At 33.5% G+C, this 20,918-nt stretch overlaps 1 protein-coding gene across 1 annotated transcript; it reads left to right on the top strand.

The window, feature by feature from the left end:
* The first annotated feature begins 1,299 nt into the window (after window positions 1-1,299).
* LOC100367799 (oxygen-dependent coproporphyrinogen-III oxidase-like) lies at window positions 1,300-20,151 on the top strand. The gene is made up of 15 exons (XM_002730632.3): window positions 1,300-1,420; window positions 5,192-5,276; window positions 8,318-8,381; window positions 9,351-9,452; window positions 9,545-9,592; window positions 10,582-10,656; window positions 13,016-13,134; window positions 13,777-13,843; window positions 14,065-14,190; window positions 15,738-15,849; window positions 16,346-16,425; window positions 17,171-17,250; window positions 18,047-18,073; window positions 18,684-18,786; window positions 19,925-20,151. Exons 2-15 carry the CDS (start codon window positions 5,242-5,244, stop codon window positions 20,009-20,011), a joined length of 1,125 nt encoding a protein of 374 aa, XP_002730678.1. The 5' UTR covers window positions 1,300-1,420; window positions 5,192-5,241; the 3' UTR covers window positions 20,012-20,151.
* Window positions 20,152-20,918: the final 767 nt, after the last annotated feature.

Raw genomic sequence — 20,918 nt, forward strand, 5'->3', positions numbered from 1 at the left:
AAATCTTGTTTCATTTCACTCAAATGACTCGGATGTTATTTCTAGGTAAGTAGATATTAGAATTATATATGTATACAATGCATACTGCACTATTTTATTTCCTCGTCGGTTTGACACGTTTTGTAGAAATATATAAAAGCGTGAGTTAACATTAAAAGCGGGGTAAAGAATTTCGAACAGCGCCGTCACCGACGAGAAAATCTCACTATCTATAGAACGGGGTATTACCAACAAGTTGCTTGTGTCAGTAAAAAATGGTGTGAAAAATATCAAATGCCGCTAGAGATGTGTGGTTTTCACGACTAAAATAAGCGAAATGCTATATAGGTTTGGTAAAAGTGTTCTTAAAAAGCTGTGAGGTGGATTAAAAAATATCTTTATGGGATTATTACGTTATTTTTCCCGATTATCATTCTTAAAAATACCGAAACAACCCGAACAAGAACTTATTTTAATCACATGGTGATGTACCTCCTCTATTTATAATAATTTATTAATTTTGTTCGTTTTAAAATATGGTCTAGCAAAATTGGTCTAAAATTATGTCTCGGGTGCACATTGGAAGCAAGTACAGCCCGGAACACTTGCCAGAAAGGAGGCATTTCGGCTAAACATTTTTTTTTTATTTTTTAAAATGCCCATTTTGGATAAAACACTGACCTTCTTTGAGTCCGTCCGAGTCGAATGAACGTGCGAAATAAAACATGTCATTCCTACAGGCATTGTCGGCCGGCTGCAGTCGGTAGTGTAATTTCACCAAGTGTCCGATATATTCAGTCTCGTTCGGGCATCCGGCACTACTTCGATAAAGAGGGTCGGCAAGGACTCGGAGTAAAATGTAATCAGCTATTTTATTCGTCCGTAAAAAGATATTATTTTTTGTAAGCGTATACAGCATTTACCAAAAGAATTCGTTACGGTACGCATTTTCCAATTTTGATTCTTAAACACAAATTATCAAAAATATTATAAAAATGTAATTAGGAATTTGCTTTGTCTGTAAAGTGTAAAAACCTATTTTTTACTGTAAATAGAACTTTCATTTATTTCCTAAAAATGTAAAATGCCGCTTTTATTTCCTGTAACCTGTACCAGCTACTCCCCCCCCCCCGATAAGCGGCAACAATTGTTATTGACATTTTTGTATTGTTCTGTAATAATTTCATGATCTATATATATTCTCAAAGTGGCGCTTAGTATGTAAGGGGAAGTGATTAATAATATCATACGAAGTTGACAATAGATGTACTTTGCGCCGACAAGCAGATTTAGAAGATGCTGGGGAGACCGAGTGATCGTTTTTTTTAACTTAAAGGGCCTTTTTTCACATGTTCATGTCATCCCAGCTGAGCGTGTGTACATGTATGTGTGTAGCAATTTCCCATTGATTTGAAATGCGGGTTTAGGACATAGCCCATAGGTAAGCATTTTCTAATCATTTTAATTACTGACCTGTGTTCTTGTATGACGCAATAATCTGATTATCCCTGTTTTGATTACATACATTTGTGCGCTGGTACATGTGGCGTGTCTTTTTCTCCTTTTACATTGGCCCATAAAAACACGGAACATTGTCATACATTTAGGTCATAGCTTTGACATCGGTCTATATTCGGTTAATATCTTCGGTCAAAAGTAAGTGTCTTTACGTGCCGAGTCTCGTGTGTGCGCGACGTATTGAGTCGTAAGTTTAAGTACGAAAATGTTTACCTTTGAACTTTCAACTTTACACCCTGGGGTTTTTCCTATATTTATCAACAACAATGGGATCGCCGACGTACGTGTCCGTCGGTGCGTAGTTCTCATTGAGCCCTGGAAACAACTGTGGGCTATTGTACATATTGGAATGATCACGTCAAACATTAAGTATTCAGTTATGGATATAACTCTTCACACTTACTGGCTGCGAATGCTTTGAAAATATGTAGCAAAAAGTATACAGTATTCTGTTTCAGGATCTTATATGCTTGATTAATAAAATAAATACAGACTTGATTTATTATTACTATATACTATAGAATATAGACTATAGAATGATGCCTAAATCGGTAATCACTTGTGGATGTTGACGTCAACCTAAGAGAAAATTTATTACATATAAATATCATTTTTGGGTCATTCTGAAAAGAGTGTTGTGTACAGTATGATTCGAGCGTAACTTACCATTTGGCGAGCTTTAAATCAGCTTCAATGAATTCCTCATGAGTACCATTTGTAAATTTTTTTTTTTTTTTTTTGACATGAAAATTGTTCATTAATATTTTGATTTGAATTTAAAATATATGTTCAAAGTTCATGAAAGGAATAAAATTATGACACATCCTGTGAACACACAGCTACTAAATTAGTAACCATGGTAGCACATATACCTGACGTATATTAACATACTATTTTTCTTACCTTGTCATATCAGTTTGGTCAGTTTGCCTGCACTTTGAGCATGTGTGAACAAACACCCCTCTTCTCTTTTTCAGTGAGGTTCCCTCAAAACCTTAATAATTTAGGAGCTCAAATTTCTCAGTGAAATTGGAAAATTCTTTCATGCATTTTAGATTAAAATACACTTGATTCATGTTAATTTTAGCATTATAGAAATTATAACATTTCTTATTGCCATTTCTTTTGTAATAACAAATAAAATCTCTATCTTTCCAACAATAAGCACACATATGCAAACATGTATAGGCTCACTGTATGGGGCGGTGGTTGTCATGCCATGCACGTGCGAGATATGGGTCTCATACATGTATTAACATAAATTACTAACAAGTACAAACTGAGACGTACCCAAGCTTTAACTAGGTAATTTCTTTGGTGATTGGCAGGTATCAAAGGAGTCAACAGCGGTAATTAGTGTACGTTACGCTATTATAATTCTGTGAACTAGCGTTGAAATTAATACTTGGGGTTATGCCACTAACTTAGTGTATGTAAAATCCTGAGATCACATGGCTGTGTATCTATACTTTCCATAGCATGTCCACCAAACATTGGTACCTGAGTTAGACACTATGCTTAGTCTTATAGCCCAGGACAAGTAAAAGTTAACGTCAGTACATAACATGAAACAACCCCAAGTGTTGTTTTTTTTAATCCATTTCTTCAATATTTTGCTATCATCTAATTATTTTTTTTTTCTCCACCCAAAACTATTTTTTTTTTCTTTTTTTTTTCTTTTTTTTTTTTTGCACATTTTCCTCCCACCAAGACCTTGATAAAACTTTGTGAATGTAAATAAATCAATGACAACCAATCAGATTATGGTTGTACATTTGACCAATCAGATTATGGTTGTACATTTGACCAATCAGATTATGGTTGTACATTTGACCAATCAGATTATGGTTGTACATTTGACCAATCAGATTATGGTTGTACATTTGACCAATCAGATTATGGTTGTACATTTGACCAATCAGATTATGGTTGTACATTTGACCAATCAGATTATGGTTGTACATTTGACCAATCAGATTATGGTTGTACATTTGACCAATCAGATTATGGTTGTACATTTGACCAATCAGATTATGGTTGTACATTTGACCAATCAGATTATGGTTGTACATTTGACCAATCAGATTATGGTTGTACATTTGACCAATCAGATTATGGTTGTACATTTGACCAATCAGATTATGGTTGTACATTTGACCAATCAGATTATGGTTGTACATTTGATCAATCAGATTATGGTTGTACATTTGACCAATTAGATTATGGTTGTACATTTGACCAATCAGATTATGGTTGTACATTTGACCAATCAGATTATGGTTGTACATTTGACCAATCAGATTATGGTTGTACATTTGACCAATCAGATTATGGTTGTACATTTGACCAATCAGATTATGGTTGTACATTTGACCAATCAGATTATGGTTGTACATTTGACCAATCAGATTATGGTTGTACATTTGACCAATCAGATTATGGTTGTACATTTGACCAATCAGATTATGGTTGTACATTTGACCAATCAGATTATGGTTGTACATTTGACCAATCAGATTATGGTTGTACATTTGACCAATCAGATTATGGTTGTACATTTGATCAATCAGATTATGGTTGTACATTTGACCAATTAGAATATGGTTGTACATTTGACCAATCATATTACGGTTGTACATTTGATCAATCAGATTAAAGTTGTACATTTGACCAATCAAATTAAGGTTGTACATTTGACCAATCAGATTATGGTTGTACATTTGACCAATCAGATTATGGTTGTACATTTGACCAATCAGATTATGGTTGTACATTTGACCAATCAGATTATGGTTGTACATTTGACCAATCAGATTATGGTTGTACATTTGACCAATCAGATTATGGTTGTACATTTGACCAATCAAATTAAGGTTGTACATTTGACCAATCAGATTAAGGTTGTACATGTACATTTGACCAAGCAGATTATGGTTGTACATTTGACCAATCAGATTATGGTTGTACATTTGACCAATCAGATTATGGTTGTACATTTGACCAAGCAGATTATGGTTGTACATTTGACCAATCAGATTATGGTTGTACATTTGACCAATCAGATTATGGTTGTACATTTGACCAATCAGATTATGGTTGTACATTTGACCAATCAGATTATGGTTGTACATTTGACCAATCAAATTAAGGTTGTACATTTGACCAATCAGATTAAGGTTGTACATGTACATTTGACCAAGCAGATTATGGTTGTACATTTGACCAATCAGATTATGGTTGTACATTTGACCAATCAGATTATGGGTGTACATTTGACCAAGCAGATTATGGTTGTACATTTGATCAATCAGATTATGGTTGTACATTTGACCAATCAGATTATGGTTGTACATTTGACCAATCAGATTATGGTTGTACATTTGACCAATCAGATTATGGTTGTACATTTGACCAAGCAGATTATGGTTGTACATTTGACCAATCAGATTATGGTTGTACATTTGACCAATCAGATTATGGTTGTACATTTGACCAATCAGATTATGGTTGTACATTTAACCAATCAGATTATGGTTGTACATTTGACCAATCAGATTATGGTTGTACATTTGACCAATCAGATTATGGATGTACATTTGTCGTTTGAATACAACAAGTGAACCTTCAGCACCTTGTGTAATATGACACAATTGTCCAATAAAATAAGGGTTTCTCTTTATTATTTTAATAACAGGTGAAATTGGACATATCATTTTATTATACTTGCATCTATATTAAATCAAGATGGCAACTTTTGGAAGAACATTTGTCAAGTACAGGTACGTTTCAACTTCCTTTCTTCATGGAATTTTGTATCACTATCATTATATATGCATATTGTATTTCTTTTATTACAATGAAAATCAATACAGTTTGGCAATTAGTGTCATTATTTGTGTTTTTAAGGTAGCGGGACTATTATTTGCATACTTGTTTTCATCTTCTAATTGTGACCAAATGACTACAAATAGACCAAGGAAAGTATATATTTTTAGAATCGCCAGACTTCAAGCTTTTCAAAGGTGTGTTTGTCGTGCCCGTATCTGCATTCTATGACCCGTTACTTAATCAAAGGTGAAAAATTACTTTTTTTGTAAAAAAAAATAATTACGCATTTATGCTGGTGATAAGAAGTATTTTTTTCACTTTTCCTAGTTGTTCAATAGTCTGGTAATTTGAATGTGTCTGGTCAGTTTTATGCAAGCAACGCGTTTTAAAAAATAGTGTGCTGAATTTCAATTACTGTTTTAGTCGCATTGCCCCCAACTCAAATCACAACTCGTTGGTAAATAATCGATGAAATAGTTTGTCTGGACACATTCAAGTTCCTATCACTGTCACCTTAAAGCTGTGAAAATTTGGTGTTAATCCAACGACAATAAGTATACGTTATTTTTTGTTAAAGACCTTGTATTTTGAAAAACATAAACTCCTAGAAAACGTCCATGAAGTAACAGCAAAGATTTTCAAGCTTGTTTATCGGCACAATCAGTTTGTTTTCCCATCAAGGTCTGCTTTAACATGTGTAGGGACATCCAAATGTGTAAGACTATTGGAAACCAAAAAAAATAAAGGAATGGGATAGCTATAATTGGATAAATTCGGCATATGAAAACACCAAAATCAATGATTTTTGTTCAGTGGCTATGTGACCTTGTGTCTGACGCATTCATATGCAAATGACGAATCTGTGAAACAAACAGGGGCAGAAACAAACTACTCAAATGTTTGGAAACACTCATTGTGTGTCAGATAACTACTGATAACACATCCTAACATTGCTTTGTCTTGAGTTTATCTTTGAAACTTATAGGCACACAGATTAAACCTGTGTTGTTGATTTTGGAAAACACTACTGAGGCTGCTTTGCTTCCCTTCAGAAAATCTACATTTTAACCAACTTACATGACATTCTATGTTATGTTGACTTTATCACATGAAAGTTTATAGTGCATTTCATCAATTAATAAATAAATGTGAAAATCGTAATTTTCAACACAAATAATAGTCTCGCTACCTTAAATGAGCCAAAATAAAGTAGTGTCTAGGCATAACACACTGATTCAAAGAAAGTTAAAGATGGTATAGCAGATGATTATTATACATATAATTACTGTAAATGCAAGAAATCACACTAATCACAAGAAATCGTTGCCTGGAGTTGATAAACACGTACCATTAGTTTGATGACACATCTTTGTTGATACAATATCACTCTGCAGGTTATTTTGATAAAATTCCAGTTATTTTTTCAAAAAATCACCAAACAAAACAAAAGTTGTGTGCTGCTCATACTGAGCTGAATTGATTTCCACTGTATAAGCACATGGGTTTGTGTAAACACATAAATGATGCAGCACTGTGCTGATAAAATAGATACAGTTTGTGATTACCGGTAAAGTGTATAATGTACATCACTTAATGTGGGGGAGGGTCGTCACCTGCGCATGCGTCAGATGGCCATAGCGTGTCATTGTTTACATTGTAAACAAGTGTCAACCCATGAGCCATTGCGTTTTTAGGGTGTGTTGTTATCATTGCTTTGGACTCACTTCCCGCACATGCGCAGGTGACGATCCTCCCACTTTAATATATATGTAAAATACAGCACATGGGATAACAGACTTGTAGTGTTAGATGGCCAAAAAGTCACTCATTTTACCGTGCTCCAACCAATGCCTAGTGATATTCTAGTATTATCTCATTACCTATATAAATTTATGCAAACATGACACACTATGGGATGTCATAAACATCTATGTGACATTCCACTTGATATATGCCTAGGTACAGTGCTAGTAATATCTCATTACCTATATAAATTTATGCAAACACCACACAGTATGGGATGTCATAAACATCTAAGTGACATTCCACTTGATATATGCCTAGGTATAGTGCTAGTAACATCTCATTACCTATTCAGATTTATGCAAACATTACACACACTATGGGATGTCATAAACATCTATGTGACATTCCACTCACTATATGCCTAAGAACAGTGCTAGTAATATCTCATTACATATCTCAGCACATATGCTTTGGGATGTCGTAAATCTTCTTGAAGGAAATATAACTGAATAAAGATAAAAAAAAACAATCATATTTAAGATTCTTTTGATAATTTGAATTGCATTTCTCAAGAAATATCCAGTCATTTAGTTATCAAATCAATTTCCCCAGCTTCGTCATGTCCACGTTTGAAGGCTGATTATGTACATGTACTCACTGGTATATACGTTATTTTTATTAGAAGATGCTTTGATCAGACATGCTACATGAAAAATATGAAGTTAAAGCATTCATGAAACACACATGTCCCAAATTGTGGCTGTTTTTGCTGAAAATCAAAGATGGCAGCAAAACCATATGACCCCCCCAAATTCTCAAGCTTTAATGTGCTTTACACATAGATGATAAAAAACAAGATAACAATTCAAAAGTCAGGTAATCCAAGTCACATTAAGATTTATCATTATAGAAAATATCAGATCATTCTATTCAGATCACTCAGGACAGCTTGATGAAAAAACTGTGGAAGAAGAAGAAGAAAGAAAAACCTGTAGAAAAACAAAAGGGCCAAAACTGACTTGGACTCTAATAAATGCATTTAACAGCATGCACACTAATTCCGAAATTTGTGTTGATGTTTATTATCATTTTTTTTCTCATGTCAATGTGTACTAATAAGTAACTGTTTCCAATATCATGTGTATTAAAATAATAGTTAATGCTAATCTTTACTTCAATTCCAAAACAATTTAGAATTTTAACTTGTAATAAGTTTAATATAATTCATTGTTTTTTCTTTGTGCAGGTCTGTTTTACTGGGAGTTGCAGCTGGTAGCTCAGTGTTGGGATATGGTGTTTACTACAAAACAGTATGTCATATCTTGTCATAACCCACCCTCCTGGCTCTCTATTGTGTTTATAAGTGTAAATCTAGTATAAAAATAAATGTACTGTAATGTACTTTATTTTCACTTGGAATTAATTTTCGCTATTTTTGCTGAGAGGATGATTCCGTGAAAATAAAATCCAGCGAATATACTTTTTTTCCTATATTTCACATTAAACTCATCAAAAAACAGTGAAAATATATTCCATACGAAACGCCCAAAAAGCCCTTTCAGTGAAAATTAATTCCAGCGAAAATAAAGTATTCCACAGTATTATAGAAATAATAGTTAGGTAGCCATTGTACCAAAATTTATTTCGACATATTTCTTTCAAAATTTACTTGTTACCAAAAATATAAGAAGGGATTTTTCGCACTATGATGTGATTTTGAAATACAAACAGTCATTGAAACCAATTTATCTCAACAAATGTAATTGAAAGATATTCAAGTACAGTAAGATAAAGCTTACATTTATATTTACTGCTCTTCAATTTCATAAAATTAAATATGTAAAATATCCTTATCCTTATGCGTCAGCACTAGCACTTGCAATTTGCACAGAAAAAAAAAAGTCAGGAGAGACGACAATGACATTGAATTTCAGGAACTGTCGCCTGACACCAAAAAAAAAAAATCTCCTTATTTGCATACATTAATTTGCATATAATTGTGAAATTTTAACGAAATTTCATTTAAAGTACTAGTACTTGTGTCTGTCTGTAGTTGCATTGGTTTGTTTAACCCAGGTGGGTCTGCAAGCCGTCATTGATAGTACTATAAGTCATTACCCGGTAGATATTGTATCTGCCAATACTGCCTCTATATCGACACGTTGTTTGTCACACTTGGTGCTATTGCACTTTGGCTGTTATACTTGGTGTTGGTAATTTAATCAGATCTTGAATCTCCCAGTACTGCCTTTATAGTTGTTGAATCGTTTATGTTTCAGGTCAATGTCGTACAAGCCAGAAGCATTCATACAGAGCAACAGAATGTTGATGTGTCAAAGTTCATGGCCGAACCAATCACAGTTGTCGACAAACTACAAAAGGTACAGATCCTTCAAAATAGTAAATCTCAGGAGCAAATATCATTAACATCTCATTACCCATTCATATTTATGCATATTGTTTCTATTTACAGCAAGATGATATGAAGAAAAGAATGGAACTGTATATTCTGCAATTACAGGTAAGAAAATCTACCATGATGCATTGCAATAATATTAATTAATATTTTCTAGATTTGGATTGTGTTTGTTGTTGAATTCAATTCATTTATGTTTGTTGCTAGGAAAAATGTGTTAAATAGAGACAGTAATTCGCATCCAACAAGATGCAATATAACGCTCCCAATTCCCTTACTTTTGTTTTCAGCTTGTCTGTTCAATAGTCCCTTCTTAAGATAGCATCTCACTCACTAACTATTCTATCATAAGGAATTATGTTTATATTTTTGCGAAAAGATGCAATGCTTACCTAAAACTTGCCTATTTGGCTGGGTCTTGTAACATCCACACTTCCAAGATAACCACTGTCACACGCAACATAATATTACCGTAATTGGTATAGTACAGGTGTGATGGTTCAAATACCAAAATGGCAACAGTAACAGAAAGACTTCCCTGGCGGCGATGATAAAATACGAACACGGAGCCAACAGATGAGGTTTCAACTGGTACTGGTATTATTATACTCTGCAAACATCAAGTACAATAACGCGGTAAAACTCCACTACTCCAATAACTAGATACTTAAACTCCAATACAATTCAACGAGATCTCCGATCTGAACTCAGTGCTGAACAACTCCCCTATATATACCCACACTGTCTATAAATAGATCATTACATCAGCATACATAATGAGTCTGGAATTTACTATAAATTTCTAGAATGTTCCATTACCTTCTATTGGTTCCTACAGTGTTCTATTACCTATTCAACCATTTTCTAAAAATAATCTAGAATATTCCACCCAGACACAGTACGGTTCTAGAACATTCTCAGTGACACGGAAGTGGTAAATAAGTCGTATGCGACAACCACATTTGGTGTTTTACAGTACAAATTCTACCGTATTTTGTGATAAGTGGAGTTTGCCTTTCTGTGTATGATATTTTTACTACTTTTATTTAATAGTAATGATGATTAACTTATCATGGTAAATTTTTGTCCTGTAGGCTGATATTTGCAGACGCTTTGAGAATCTTGAACAGAGTAAAAAATTTCAGGTTGAACGTTGGGAAAGAAAAGAGGTAAATAAATTGAAAGTTTAAAATTAATATGAAGTTGACTACAAAACTGAAACCGCTGGTTACAATAGCTTTTCACTTTATTCTTATCTTGTTTCATTTCATTTCTCAGTTTCTCAAATACAGTGTATCTGTGTTTGTGGTAACTTTACTTTTAAACATTCAGAGATGTATCTGTCATGTTATATATTTTATTTTATTAATATGGCACACATTTTTAAGTTTGTTACATTCTGTCTTTACTCCACTTTCCCCATGTATATTGTTGAAGTTGAATTTGAGTTGATAAAACTGTTGCTGTGTTCTTCAAGTATACGTTTGTTTTTAAAGGGGAACCGATACTATAATTATGGAACAAGATGGCCACCGTATTAGTATGCTAATTCGAACCAAGCCGCTCACATCGCAGCGGGAGCTCCATGAAATGTGCCATTTACGAAGTTTAGAGATCAAGCTGTGATTCCAAATACAATTCTACCGGGGCATGAATATGTATGCTAGCGATTTCACTCATCTGATTGAGCTTTAGATATATAAATGTTGTTGTTTTCGGTCAAAATGTACCAAGACAAGTAAAAATCAGTGGCGGCTAATGTATGCAAAACTCCTGTCAATCACAGTTTGAGTAAACGAAAATGTAAATCTCCTAGATGTTTATTCAATCTACAAAGCTTGTTGGTTTACAAACATCATCATCGTTACGTAGTTTGCCTATGGTCTAGTACCTTCCATTGTCTAACCATCAGTAACACTGGGACATGACGAAGTAAGACACTAAACAATGTCAATAACATTAGGTTACCGGCTCTCGGATATCCATTGCAATAACCGTAGAAGTAGAGATTATTCGCGTAGTTTTAATTTCGCGGTGAGTCCAAAAGTGCGAAATTAAAAACACGCGAAAATGTCTTGTTGGAATGTAAAACACAAGTCAAAGCAACACCCACTCCTGGCCCACATCACTGAGTAGAAAGCGATATTTGAAACCAAAGTGGAGAGAGGGAGTTTGGGCCAGACTCATAGCTCAACAAACTATATGCTACTTAAAATTACAATGCATTTGAATAAGTTATGCATACATGTAATATTGTTTCTTTTAATATAATATGTAACATGGTGTGCAATGATAATAAAATAACACAATAGAGAGTCCGGGAGAAAATAAGATCTGTATGATTTTGTTATTCAATTTCATTTTAGTTGTTTTTATTTGCCAGAAAACAATAGGCCCTGTGTTTCGTAAGTCAGCATGAAATTCATCAGACATCAGTACTGGCCAGTAGTACAATCAAGCGATCTGTAAAAAAAAAGTTAGCAACGGGTTCAACTTATGTGCACGATAAAAGTTTACAAACGACTCAACAAAAAGTATCCATGTGTTGTGACTAGCATAACAAGTAGTCATAGTCGCGCCATATATTGAAACAACGTCGGTTTTCACTAAACGCTCTTCTCTTTCTCGCCGCTCATTTGATTTCGTCTGTAAAGTCAACCCCACGTTCACCTGCCAGACCACAAGAACTCAAGTGTCATAAACAGGTTAGAAGATAAGCCTGTGATGTCGTGGCGTCTTTTTATTTCTTATGATTTTGTTATTTTATCACCCAGAATTCCCGTGTAATAACTTCTATACTTATAATATACAGTAAACTTTTTCGCCGCTACCAATTTGTAAATATTATATGGAAATTTGAGGGCAATAGTAAATTCACGTTTTGTTTACCAATTTGCGATGGAATTATGAAAACCGAAGTCCCAGAGGTATTTCCCCACTTGTTACATTAAGTCTATAGTCTGCATAGGAAGGTTCGTTCTCATTCTCAGTTTTACTGTATATGAGATCAGTACCGTCAATAGACCGACGCAACGGAAACAGACAAGTCAGCGAATTTTCCTCGTGACCGTTTAGAAACAATCTGGTTTTGTGTTCAATATCCGGGTCGACTGATGCCTTTATTTGTGGTCCGTCATCAACTTGAGTTAGTTTAGTTCCGCGTCATATTTGCCAGTCGATATTACGGAGCGTGCGAAATCATGGCATATAGCTCTGTGTTTGACGCAAATGATCAAACTAATGTGTACTTTGTTTGCAATTCAATAAGCAAATTATAATCCGTTCATAGGATGTTTATATCAGTTGTTGTTTTGTGGTATTAGCGGGACAGGGGGAAATATAAGCATTCATTTACTTAGTGGACAAAGGCGGAGTTAATTACCCATGAGCACTTGGTGCAATCCATGGGATTGAGAGGTTCCCCTTTAACTTTAAAATATTTTACTGGTTTCCTAAGATTGTGTTCGTTTCATTTATTATTCCGGATATGACCCTCTAAGCTTGTGTTTGTTTTCATTTCATTATTAGGGTGGTGGCGGCATCAGTTGTATCTTACAAGATGGTTCTGTTTTTGAAAAGGCCGGCGTGAATATTTCTGTTGTGACGGGAGAATTGCCGCCAGAAGCTGTAAAACAAATGAAGAGTCGGTGAGTATGGGAAGATAATTAAAATTTTTAATTATTGATTACTAATTAACTACTGCAAGTGTTCCCATACCCATGGGATCAAGTAAAATATCAAACTAAGCATGTTCTATTTTGGGATATATTCGTTAATGTTTTGTGAATAGTTTATAACTCTTTATACATATACGATCAAACCCGTTTAAAGCGACCATTCAAGGAGCTTCCTTAAAATAGTCTTTATAGAAAGGTCAGCTTTATATGGAGATTGGAGTATTTTTTAATGGAGCACAAATTACCTGTAATTAGGTGGACCTAATTTTTTTCAAAGTTTGTATTGACATCACTTATGGTGGGTTATATACTGATTTGATTCAAAATGGCCAACTGGTGGTCCTTTTGTATTTTTTACATATCCTAGCTATTTCTCAGATATACTCTTTTGATACTTTTGTTTTTCATTAAACCCAGCACTCACTGTACATGTTTGTTATATTCTATTAAATTAGTTTGAAGTAATTTTATTTGAGGGACTTTCAGAAATGTTAAATTGGAACATGTACTTGTATGCTGATTAACTATTTTATGAGCTTGCTATCAAAATATGTATGTGTACACTTTACATAATGTTTTGTGCATTTACCATTCTGTCTTTTTCTTTTTCAGTGGTAAAAATATTGGTGAGGGTAAATTGCCTTTCTTTGCTGCTGGTATCAGTTCTGTTATTCATCCTGTAAGTATAAACCCGTCTATCTAATATTGTCGCTGCCATAAATAATTCCGTCTTCATAACTAATATAATCTCACACCCCACCAGCACTGGGATTCGAGAGAGTGTATTCACAGAGATTTCTGTGCCTAAAGAATCACAGTGAAATCCCTGTTTAAAATTTCACAATTTTGATAAAAGCTATTTACAGTAATCAATGCTTATATAATAATTAAATTTTGCAGAGAAATCCCATGGTTCCTACAGTGCATTTTAATTACCGATATTTTGAGATTGATGAAGGGAATGGTAAAACAACATGGTGGTTTGGTGGCGGTACGGATCTCACTCCTTATTATCTGGATAAAGAGGTGAGTACAGTTACCTGTGCAAGTCATTGGGCTACATGCACTTTATACAGTGTAACACACTGGAGTTTTTGCACAAGTCATAATTAAACATGATAGCTGCAGGTTACATCACAATTACAATAATAGGGGTGGAGTCTTTGCAGGAGGTATGTCATAATTTACATGATAGTTGTGTTATATCACAGTTATGTTGAAACCTGTCTAAGCTGTACCGCCAGTTGATGACGTAGTTTTTAGATGTTTTTATATATACAAGTGTGTGGAGTATTGACTGGAATATGTGTGAATATGAGGTTATTATGAAGATACCTCAAAGTATGCATGAAGACAGTATAGCGAAAGTATTGACCGACGCGCAGCAAAGATCGATGCTACGATGCACTGTCTGAGTACATACTTTTAGTTGAGGTATCTTCGTAATGACCTTATTAATATACATCTTTTTCTTCCAAGAATAACATGTACATCAAAGTGATGCCAAAATGTAAAATAATATTGTTCATACAGGGTTCCAGCTTGCAATATACACAGCTTTTTACTGCATATCATTCTGATTAAAATATTATGTAGATGTATATTGTTAGGTTACACATCAATTTCACACTAAAATTTATTAAATTTTGAAAAGTCTTGCATCTATACATTCTTCCACAATTTTTCAGTCGATAACATTGTGGCAAAATAAGGTATAATTGTGTTTACCATTGTACTCAGAGCTGGATCAGCTTTAAAGGGCGGGGACTTGTCACGATCACACATGCACGAGATATGGGTCTTATATATAAAAAAGATGTCGACATGAAAAGTTATTAAGGTTTACCTAGATATTTTCTGTGGTGATTTGAACAGATTAACAATTATTCCAAAAAATGAATGTCTGTAAATCATGTACATCATGCTCAGATCAAAACTCGTATTCATATTTTCATTGAGGAAAATGAAGTTTAAAAACACAAATCTCACACATGCGTGGTACAAGAACCACCACGCTTTAAGAAGTGAGGAGCTTTACTCTTGTCACAGTGTGCTGTAAATATAGGTCTACTCCGTATTTTTGAGATGAGGGCTTATCTTCAGTACAGGTTTAATAATAAACTTCTCTGCTTAAAATTCGTCAATCTTATTACAATCTGAGGGTGGGAATTGTTTGGAATATGGCCACAATTGTCGCAGAGTGAGGAGAGAAATGTACCTAGCATTGAATACAATAATTCAATCTAAGGTTTTTCTTTTTTTAAATAATTAACTTGTTGTGCAAATAGAGGGGTTGTATACAATGTGCAATAAATGAACAAAATCAAAACCTTGATGTTGTACCTAAAGCTTTACTCGCCGGTGAGTATAGCGTTGTGGAATTAATGGTGCCTTCCTACATTTTTGTTACATGCTGAACTGTTCAGAATAGAATGCACACCACTTCCTAAATGTATGATTATTACAAATCAGTAATACAACATGTATGTAATATTTCCCAAACTTAGTTGCTTAGCAATCTAATACATCATACCTTATCTCATGGTAAACGCAATTTTAATTTTTTTGTTCAGGATGTTGTACATTTTCATAAAACTTTAAAAGAAGCATGTGACAAGCATGATAAGAAGCACTATATAGATTTCAAGAAATGGTGTGATGATTATTTTTTTGTAACTCACAGAGGTATGTATAGTCAAATAGCTCTTGAGAGTAACAGGCAACTGCAGTCTTCTTTTTTGATATAACAGTGGGTATGAACAGAGGTACCTAAACTAGTCTGTTATATTATAGATATTTGATTCTGCATGTTTTTAAAAACAGGTTTCTGTGGTGTTACACATCCAGATGCTCTCATACAAGAGACATCACACGGAACATCATTCTATAATTCTCTATAATCATTTGCGTCTTCGGTAGAATTCTCTACGAATTGCACACATTGGTATAATTACTATGCAAGAAGGAAGAATATATATTTGAATGTGTTTACCTGATATATATTTCAGAGTATAATCCATGCATAAAAACTGGGCATTCAGACCACTGGTCACCTTGCCATCCAATAGTTAACTTGGTGTTCTCCCCATCTAAACGGCCATTCTTGGCTAATATGTATCAATAACATTATACAAAAGTTCAAGAATGACACTGATCATTAGTTTTGCTTTTATATTTGTAGGTGAACGTCGTGGAGTGGGTGGAATATTTTTTGATGATTTGGACAAACCATCACAAGAAGATTGTTTCAAATTTATTCAGGTGAAGACATGTTGATTACTGTCGAGCGGAGCTTATCTTATGAGTGATTGTCCGTTCTTGAAAACTACAAGCCTGATTGCTTTGATACTTGGTGTATATGTACCTTGGGTAGACCTCTCTTTGATTTGTTCATTTCATGATGATATCTTCAATTCTCTAATTTTGATGAATATTTTTGTCATTTTTGGTAAAAAGTGATATTTTCCATTTCTTGTAAAAAAAAAAAACGCAAGTCGAATTGTTTTGATATTACATATATAGGTACTACATTTGGACCTCTCTCAGATTTGTTCATTTTGTAATGATATCTTTAATTCTCTAATTTTGATGATTATTTTTGTCATTTTTGATGAAAAGTGATATTTTTGAATTCTTGTTGAAAACAGCAAGTCCGGTTGCTTTGATACTATACATATTCATTTTCTAATGATATCTTCAGTTCTTAATTGAAATGTGCATTGCTAACAGCGGATCTATCTCAGCCGACAGGCTGCTTGTTTTATTGACCTTATGTGGCATGAAAATTATTGATTTTGACAGATGTCGTATACGACAGGTCTTGTGTGTGTAAATTACGTTTATTTTTGACAGATATATGTAACTAGTATTGTGCTATGTGTTCAGTGGAAATATTCAAATGTCATGTTAGATGTATGTCTGATGGGCTCGGTGTTGTAAGATTAGCTATTCAAATCTGTGTTCATTTCATCATCATGTGTTATTACACAGTCTTTTCTATTTTCAGTCATGTGGAAATGCCATCATGCCGTCATATGAACCTATTGTGGAGAAACATAAAAATGAAAATTTTGGCTACAAAGAACGGTAAGCAAGATGATTTCATGTTAATGGTATCACCCTTCACATTAAATCTATATTGCCCTAACCCTCATGTTAAATTTATATCACCCTCTCATTAAATCTTTATAACCCTCACTTTAAATGTATATAACCCTCACTATAAATCTATATCAATCATTGTATTAAACATTAAAGCTACCACTGTCATGTCAAGTCTGTCACCCTCACATTAAATATATATCACCCTTACATTAAATATATATCACCCTCACATTAAATATATATCACCCTCACATTAAATATATATCATCCTCACATTAAATATATATCACCCTCACATTAAAAATATATCGCCCTCACATTAAATATATATCACCCTCACATTAAATTTATAACGCCCTCACATTAAATATATATCACCCTCACATTAAATATATATCACCCTCACATTAAATATATATCACCCTCACATTAAATATTTATCACCTTCACATTAAATATATATCGCCCACACATTAAATATATATCGCCCTCACATTAAAAATACATCGCCCTCACATTAAATATATATCACCCTCACATTAAATTTATAACGCCCTCACATTAAATCTATAATACTCTCACATTTAATTTATATCTCCTTTGCACTTCCGGTATATCCAAGTCTTATTTTATGTGAAGTAAAATTGTTCTCCATTATACATCAATCAATACTGTCACATCTGTGTATACTTTGTTGATTTCCATTTGCAATAAAACTGCATGCAACATTTTATCATAATGTTTTGATTATATTTAACTATTTTGTTCTAAATTTCAGACGGTGGCAACTGTTAAGGAGAGGAAGGTATGTCTAATAATTCATGTACAATAAATTAACATGTATTGAATTGGCTGCTGTTACCTTGAACACTAACAAAGGGATCAACTTCTACCTTGTCTTATTGCGTTATTGTCAAACTGACTTTAATGAGGATAATACAAATCATTGGCTGATATTGTGATATTGCTAGACTATTCCTAGTTCATGCATTGTAACTGGTGGTAATTTTTGTTATGATGTCAATGTTAATTATTACATAGATTAAAAAATGTGACAATGACACAAAACTTGTGTTAACATTGTATACCTCCAAATGAGTATGCTGATGTAGGAGGTTTGGAGTCGAAGGTTACCCCAGGTATATTTCAATGATCAAGTTTTTGAGAAACATGAGTCTGAAATTTTGACAAATTTCATCACATCTCAAAATTTTGCTTGGCGACATGAGATTATTAAAAATTATAGATTATTGATATATGCAAAATTTGAATTTGGCTCAATATGATTTGATTTTGCGATGAGAATATAAAAATTGGTGATGGAAAAAAATGAGCATGGATTCAACTTAATGTTTATTTAAATTTGGTTTTTAGTTGTTGTAGGTCTAGCTTTAAGAAATAACTTTCTTTTTCAGATATGTGGAGTTCAATTTGGTGTATGATAGAGGTACCAAGTTTGGTTTGTACACTCCTGGTGCAAGAATTGAAAGTATTCTAATGTCATTACCATTAACTGCGGTAAGTGAATCAACAAAATTAGCATACACAATGATATATTTGTATTCGGTGTTAATTTAGTGGCTCGGATTGATGCAACTCGTGTCATAATGTGGGATTATGTATAAATATCACATGACCACGATGCATATATTAACAGTTGTGACATTTAGCATAAAATATCACTGCTGATATGCATCTATGAATGTCACAACATTTATGTTACACTTCATTTTTATGGTACTATTTTTATCAAAGCAATCTCCATATTTTCGGACTGGATAAAGACTAATACTCATTTGGTGTGTTGCCACTTGCTCATAAACTCATGAAAGTTTATTTTGAAAAAAGTATTGCTACTGACGTGATGTGTTTATTCATTGTACTGGTAATTAGCATAAATTAGCAAATGATGCATGCTAATTGGTTTTTGAGGAAAATGTTATCACCGGATATCACTAATTTGTGGAGCTGGTTGGCACTTGTGGTGTACGTCACAGATTGTATTATCCACTCGCCTTTGGTTCGTGGATAATACCGTACTAGCGTGTGACATCACTTGTGACAACTGGCTTGTGGAGCAAGTGATATCAGGTGAATAAAATCATAATATGCGAAATATTTTATGTTAAATGAGGGGGATATTTATCATTCCATGGAATCAAATCAAATACTACAAATCATTTTAATTATGTGGGATACATGTACAAAGTTTCATAAATTTCTCACAATAAAAATTGTCAAGTGAATGTAGGCTTCATCATCATCTTGATGTATTGTGTGTAATTGTATGGTGAATCCATCTTTGTGTCTGGATAGTGCCTTTTGAATCTAGTTTATGTAAATAATATCACAAACATCATATATTGTAGTAGATTGGTGGGTTGATGTGGACTACATCATAAACACCCAGCAATAAAATGACGAATTTGATTATGACATTGAAATATTTGTATAAGACCTGGCTTTGGTATGAGCAGACAGAATAAAGAGTTGTTGTTCATGAACATTCTCTGACCTATCTACATGCATTTTATTATGAAATACAGTAGATAATATTTGGTAATTTTTTATTATGTTAGTTTCATTGTTATTTAATTGACATATTCCTAATGAATAGCTGTTACTGATAAATTATTCACCTTGTGTTATATTGCAGAGATGGGAGTATATGCATACTCCAAAAGAAGGCTCAAAAGAAATGGAACTTATGGATGTTTTGAAGAACCCTAAAGACTGGGTTTGAAACTAATTTTACAGTATATTTATAATATTATGCAGATTTACTTCTGAACACTCTTCTTTGAATACATCTAAGGTTGTCAGTTTTATTATTTGGTTGGTACATCAAATGAACTTTCTTCTTAAAAGTCACATTATACTAAATATTTTATTACATTATTAAAGCGCGGTGGTCATCGCGCAGCGCGTGTTCGAATTTCATGTAAATAACAATGTATTTTACATGCGTTGTGTACGTTGCTATGAGTCCCATATTGAACAGGACGCGGCGCGACGACTACCGGCCTTTAAAACATATAAAACTGCAAGACAACGAGGTAGTAAAGCATAGCTACTAACTCTATGCATACATTATGGTCATTAGTTGCAGACACTGTCATATTTCATGAAGTAGTTTGCTTATTTACGACCAAAGTAGTTTGTTTGTTTATACAAACCAGTATGTTGATAAAATGTTCAAAACTTTTGATAAAAATGTGTTAAAAATAATATAAACTATAGATTTTTTTCGAAAATCCACATGGAAATTGCTGAAAATTATAGAAAATTTGGTGGGAAAATTTATGTGTGTGTGTGTGTGTATATTAAGGTATTGCCAACCCAGTGTTTTGGTGTGCAATAATAGTGTCAGGAATTGTGAAATGTCTCCTTTGTAGTTACCTCCCATTATCATACACTGAAACTGTATTCTGTGTAAAATGAAAACCTATCTAAACCAAACTCTGTTTTCCATCTTTATAAATGTCTATCAATTGGACACCTGTAAAACAAAGCTTTCTCTGTCACATAAGAGTTTGGTTTTATTGTATTTTTCAAAAGTGTATGCTTCACAAAATGTACTTAATATCTTCTTTTTGATATTTAATCCTGTCGGCCATTTTGTAAGTACTGTAAAATACATTATTTTCACT

The sequence above is a fragment of the Saccoglossus kowalevskii genome, chromosome 11 (genome assembly GCF_978046115.1).
Source record: "Saccoglossus kowalevskii chromosome 11, keSacKowa6.1, whole genome shotgun sequence".
Taxonomy (NCBI): domain Eukaryota; kingdom Metazoa; phylum Hemichordata; class Enteropneusta; family Harrimaniidae; genus Saccoglossus; species Saccoglossus kowalevskii.

Coding starts and splice junctions, on each gene's coding strand:
- LOC100367799 (XM_002730632.3), top strand. CDS start 5,242: ATGGCAACTTTTGGAAGAACATTTGTCAAGTACAG. Junction 18,074..18,683: donor CAACTGTTAAGGAGAGGAAG/GTATGTCTAATA, acceptor TTTCTTTTTCAG/ATATGTGGAGTTCAATTTGG. Junction 18,787..19,924: donor TGTCATTACCATTAACTGCG/GTAAGTGAATCA, acceptor GTTATATTGCAG/AGATGGGAGTATATGCATAC.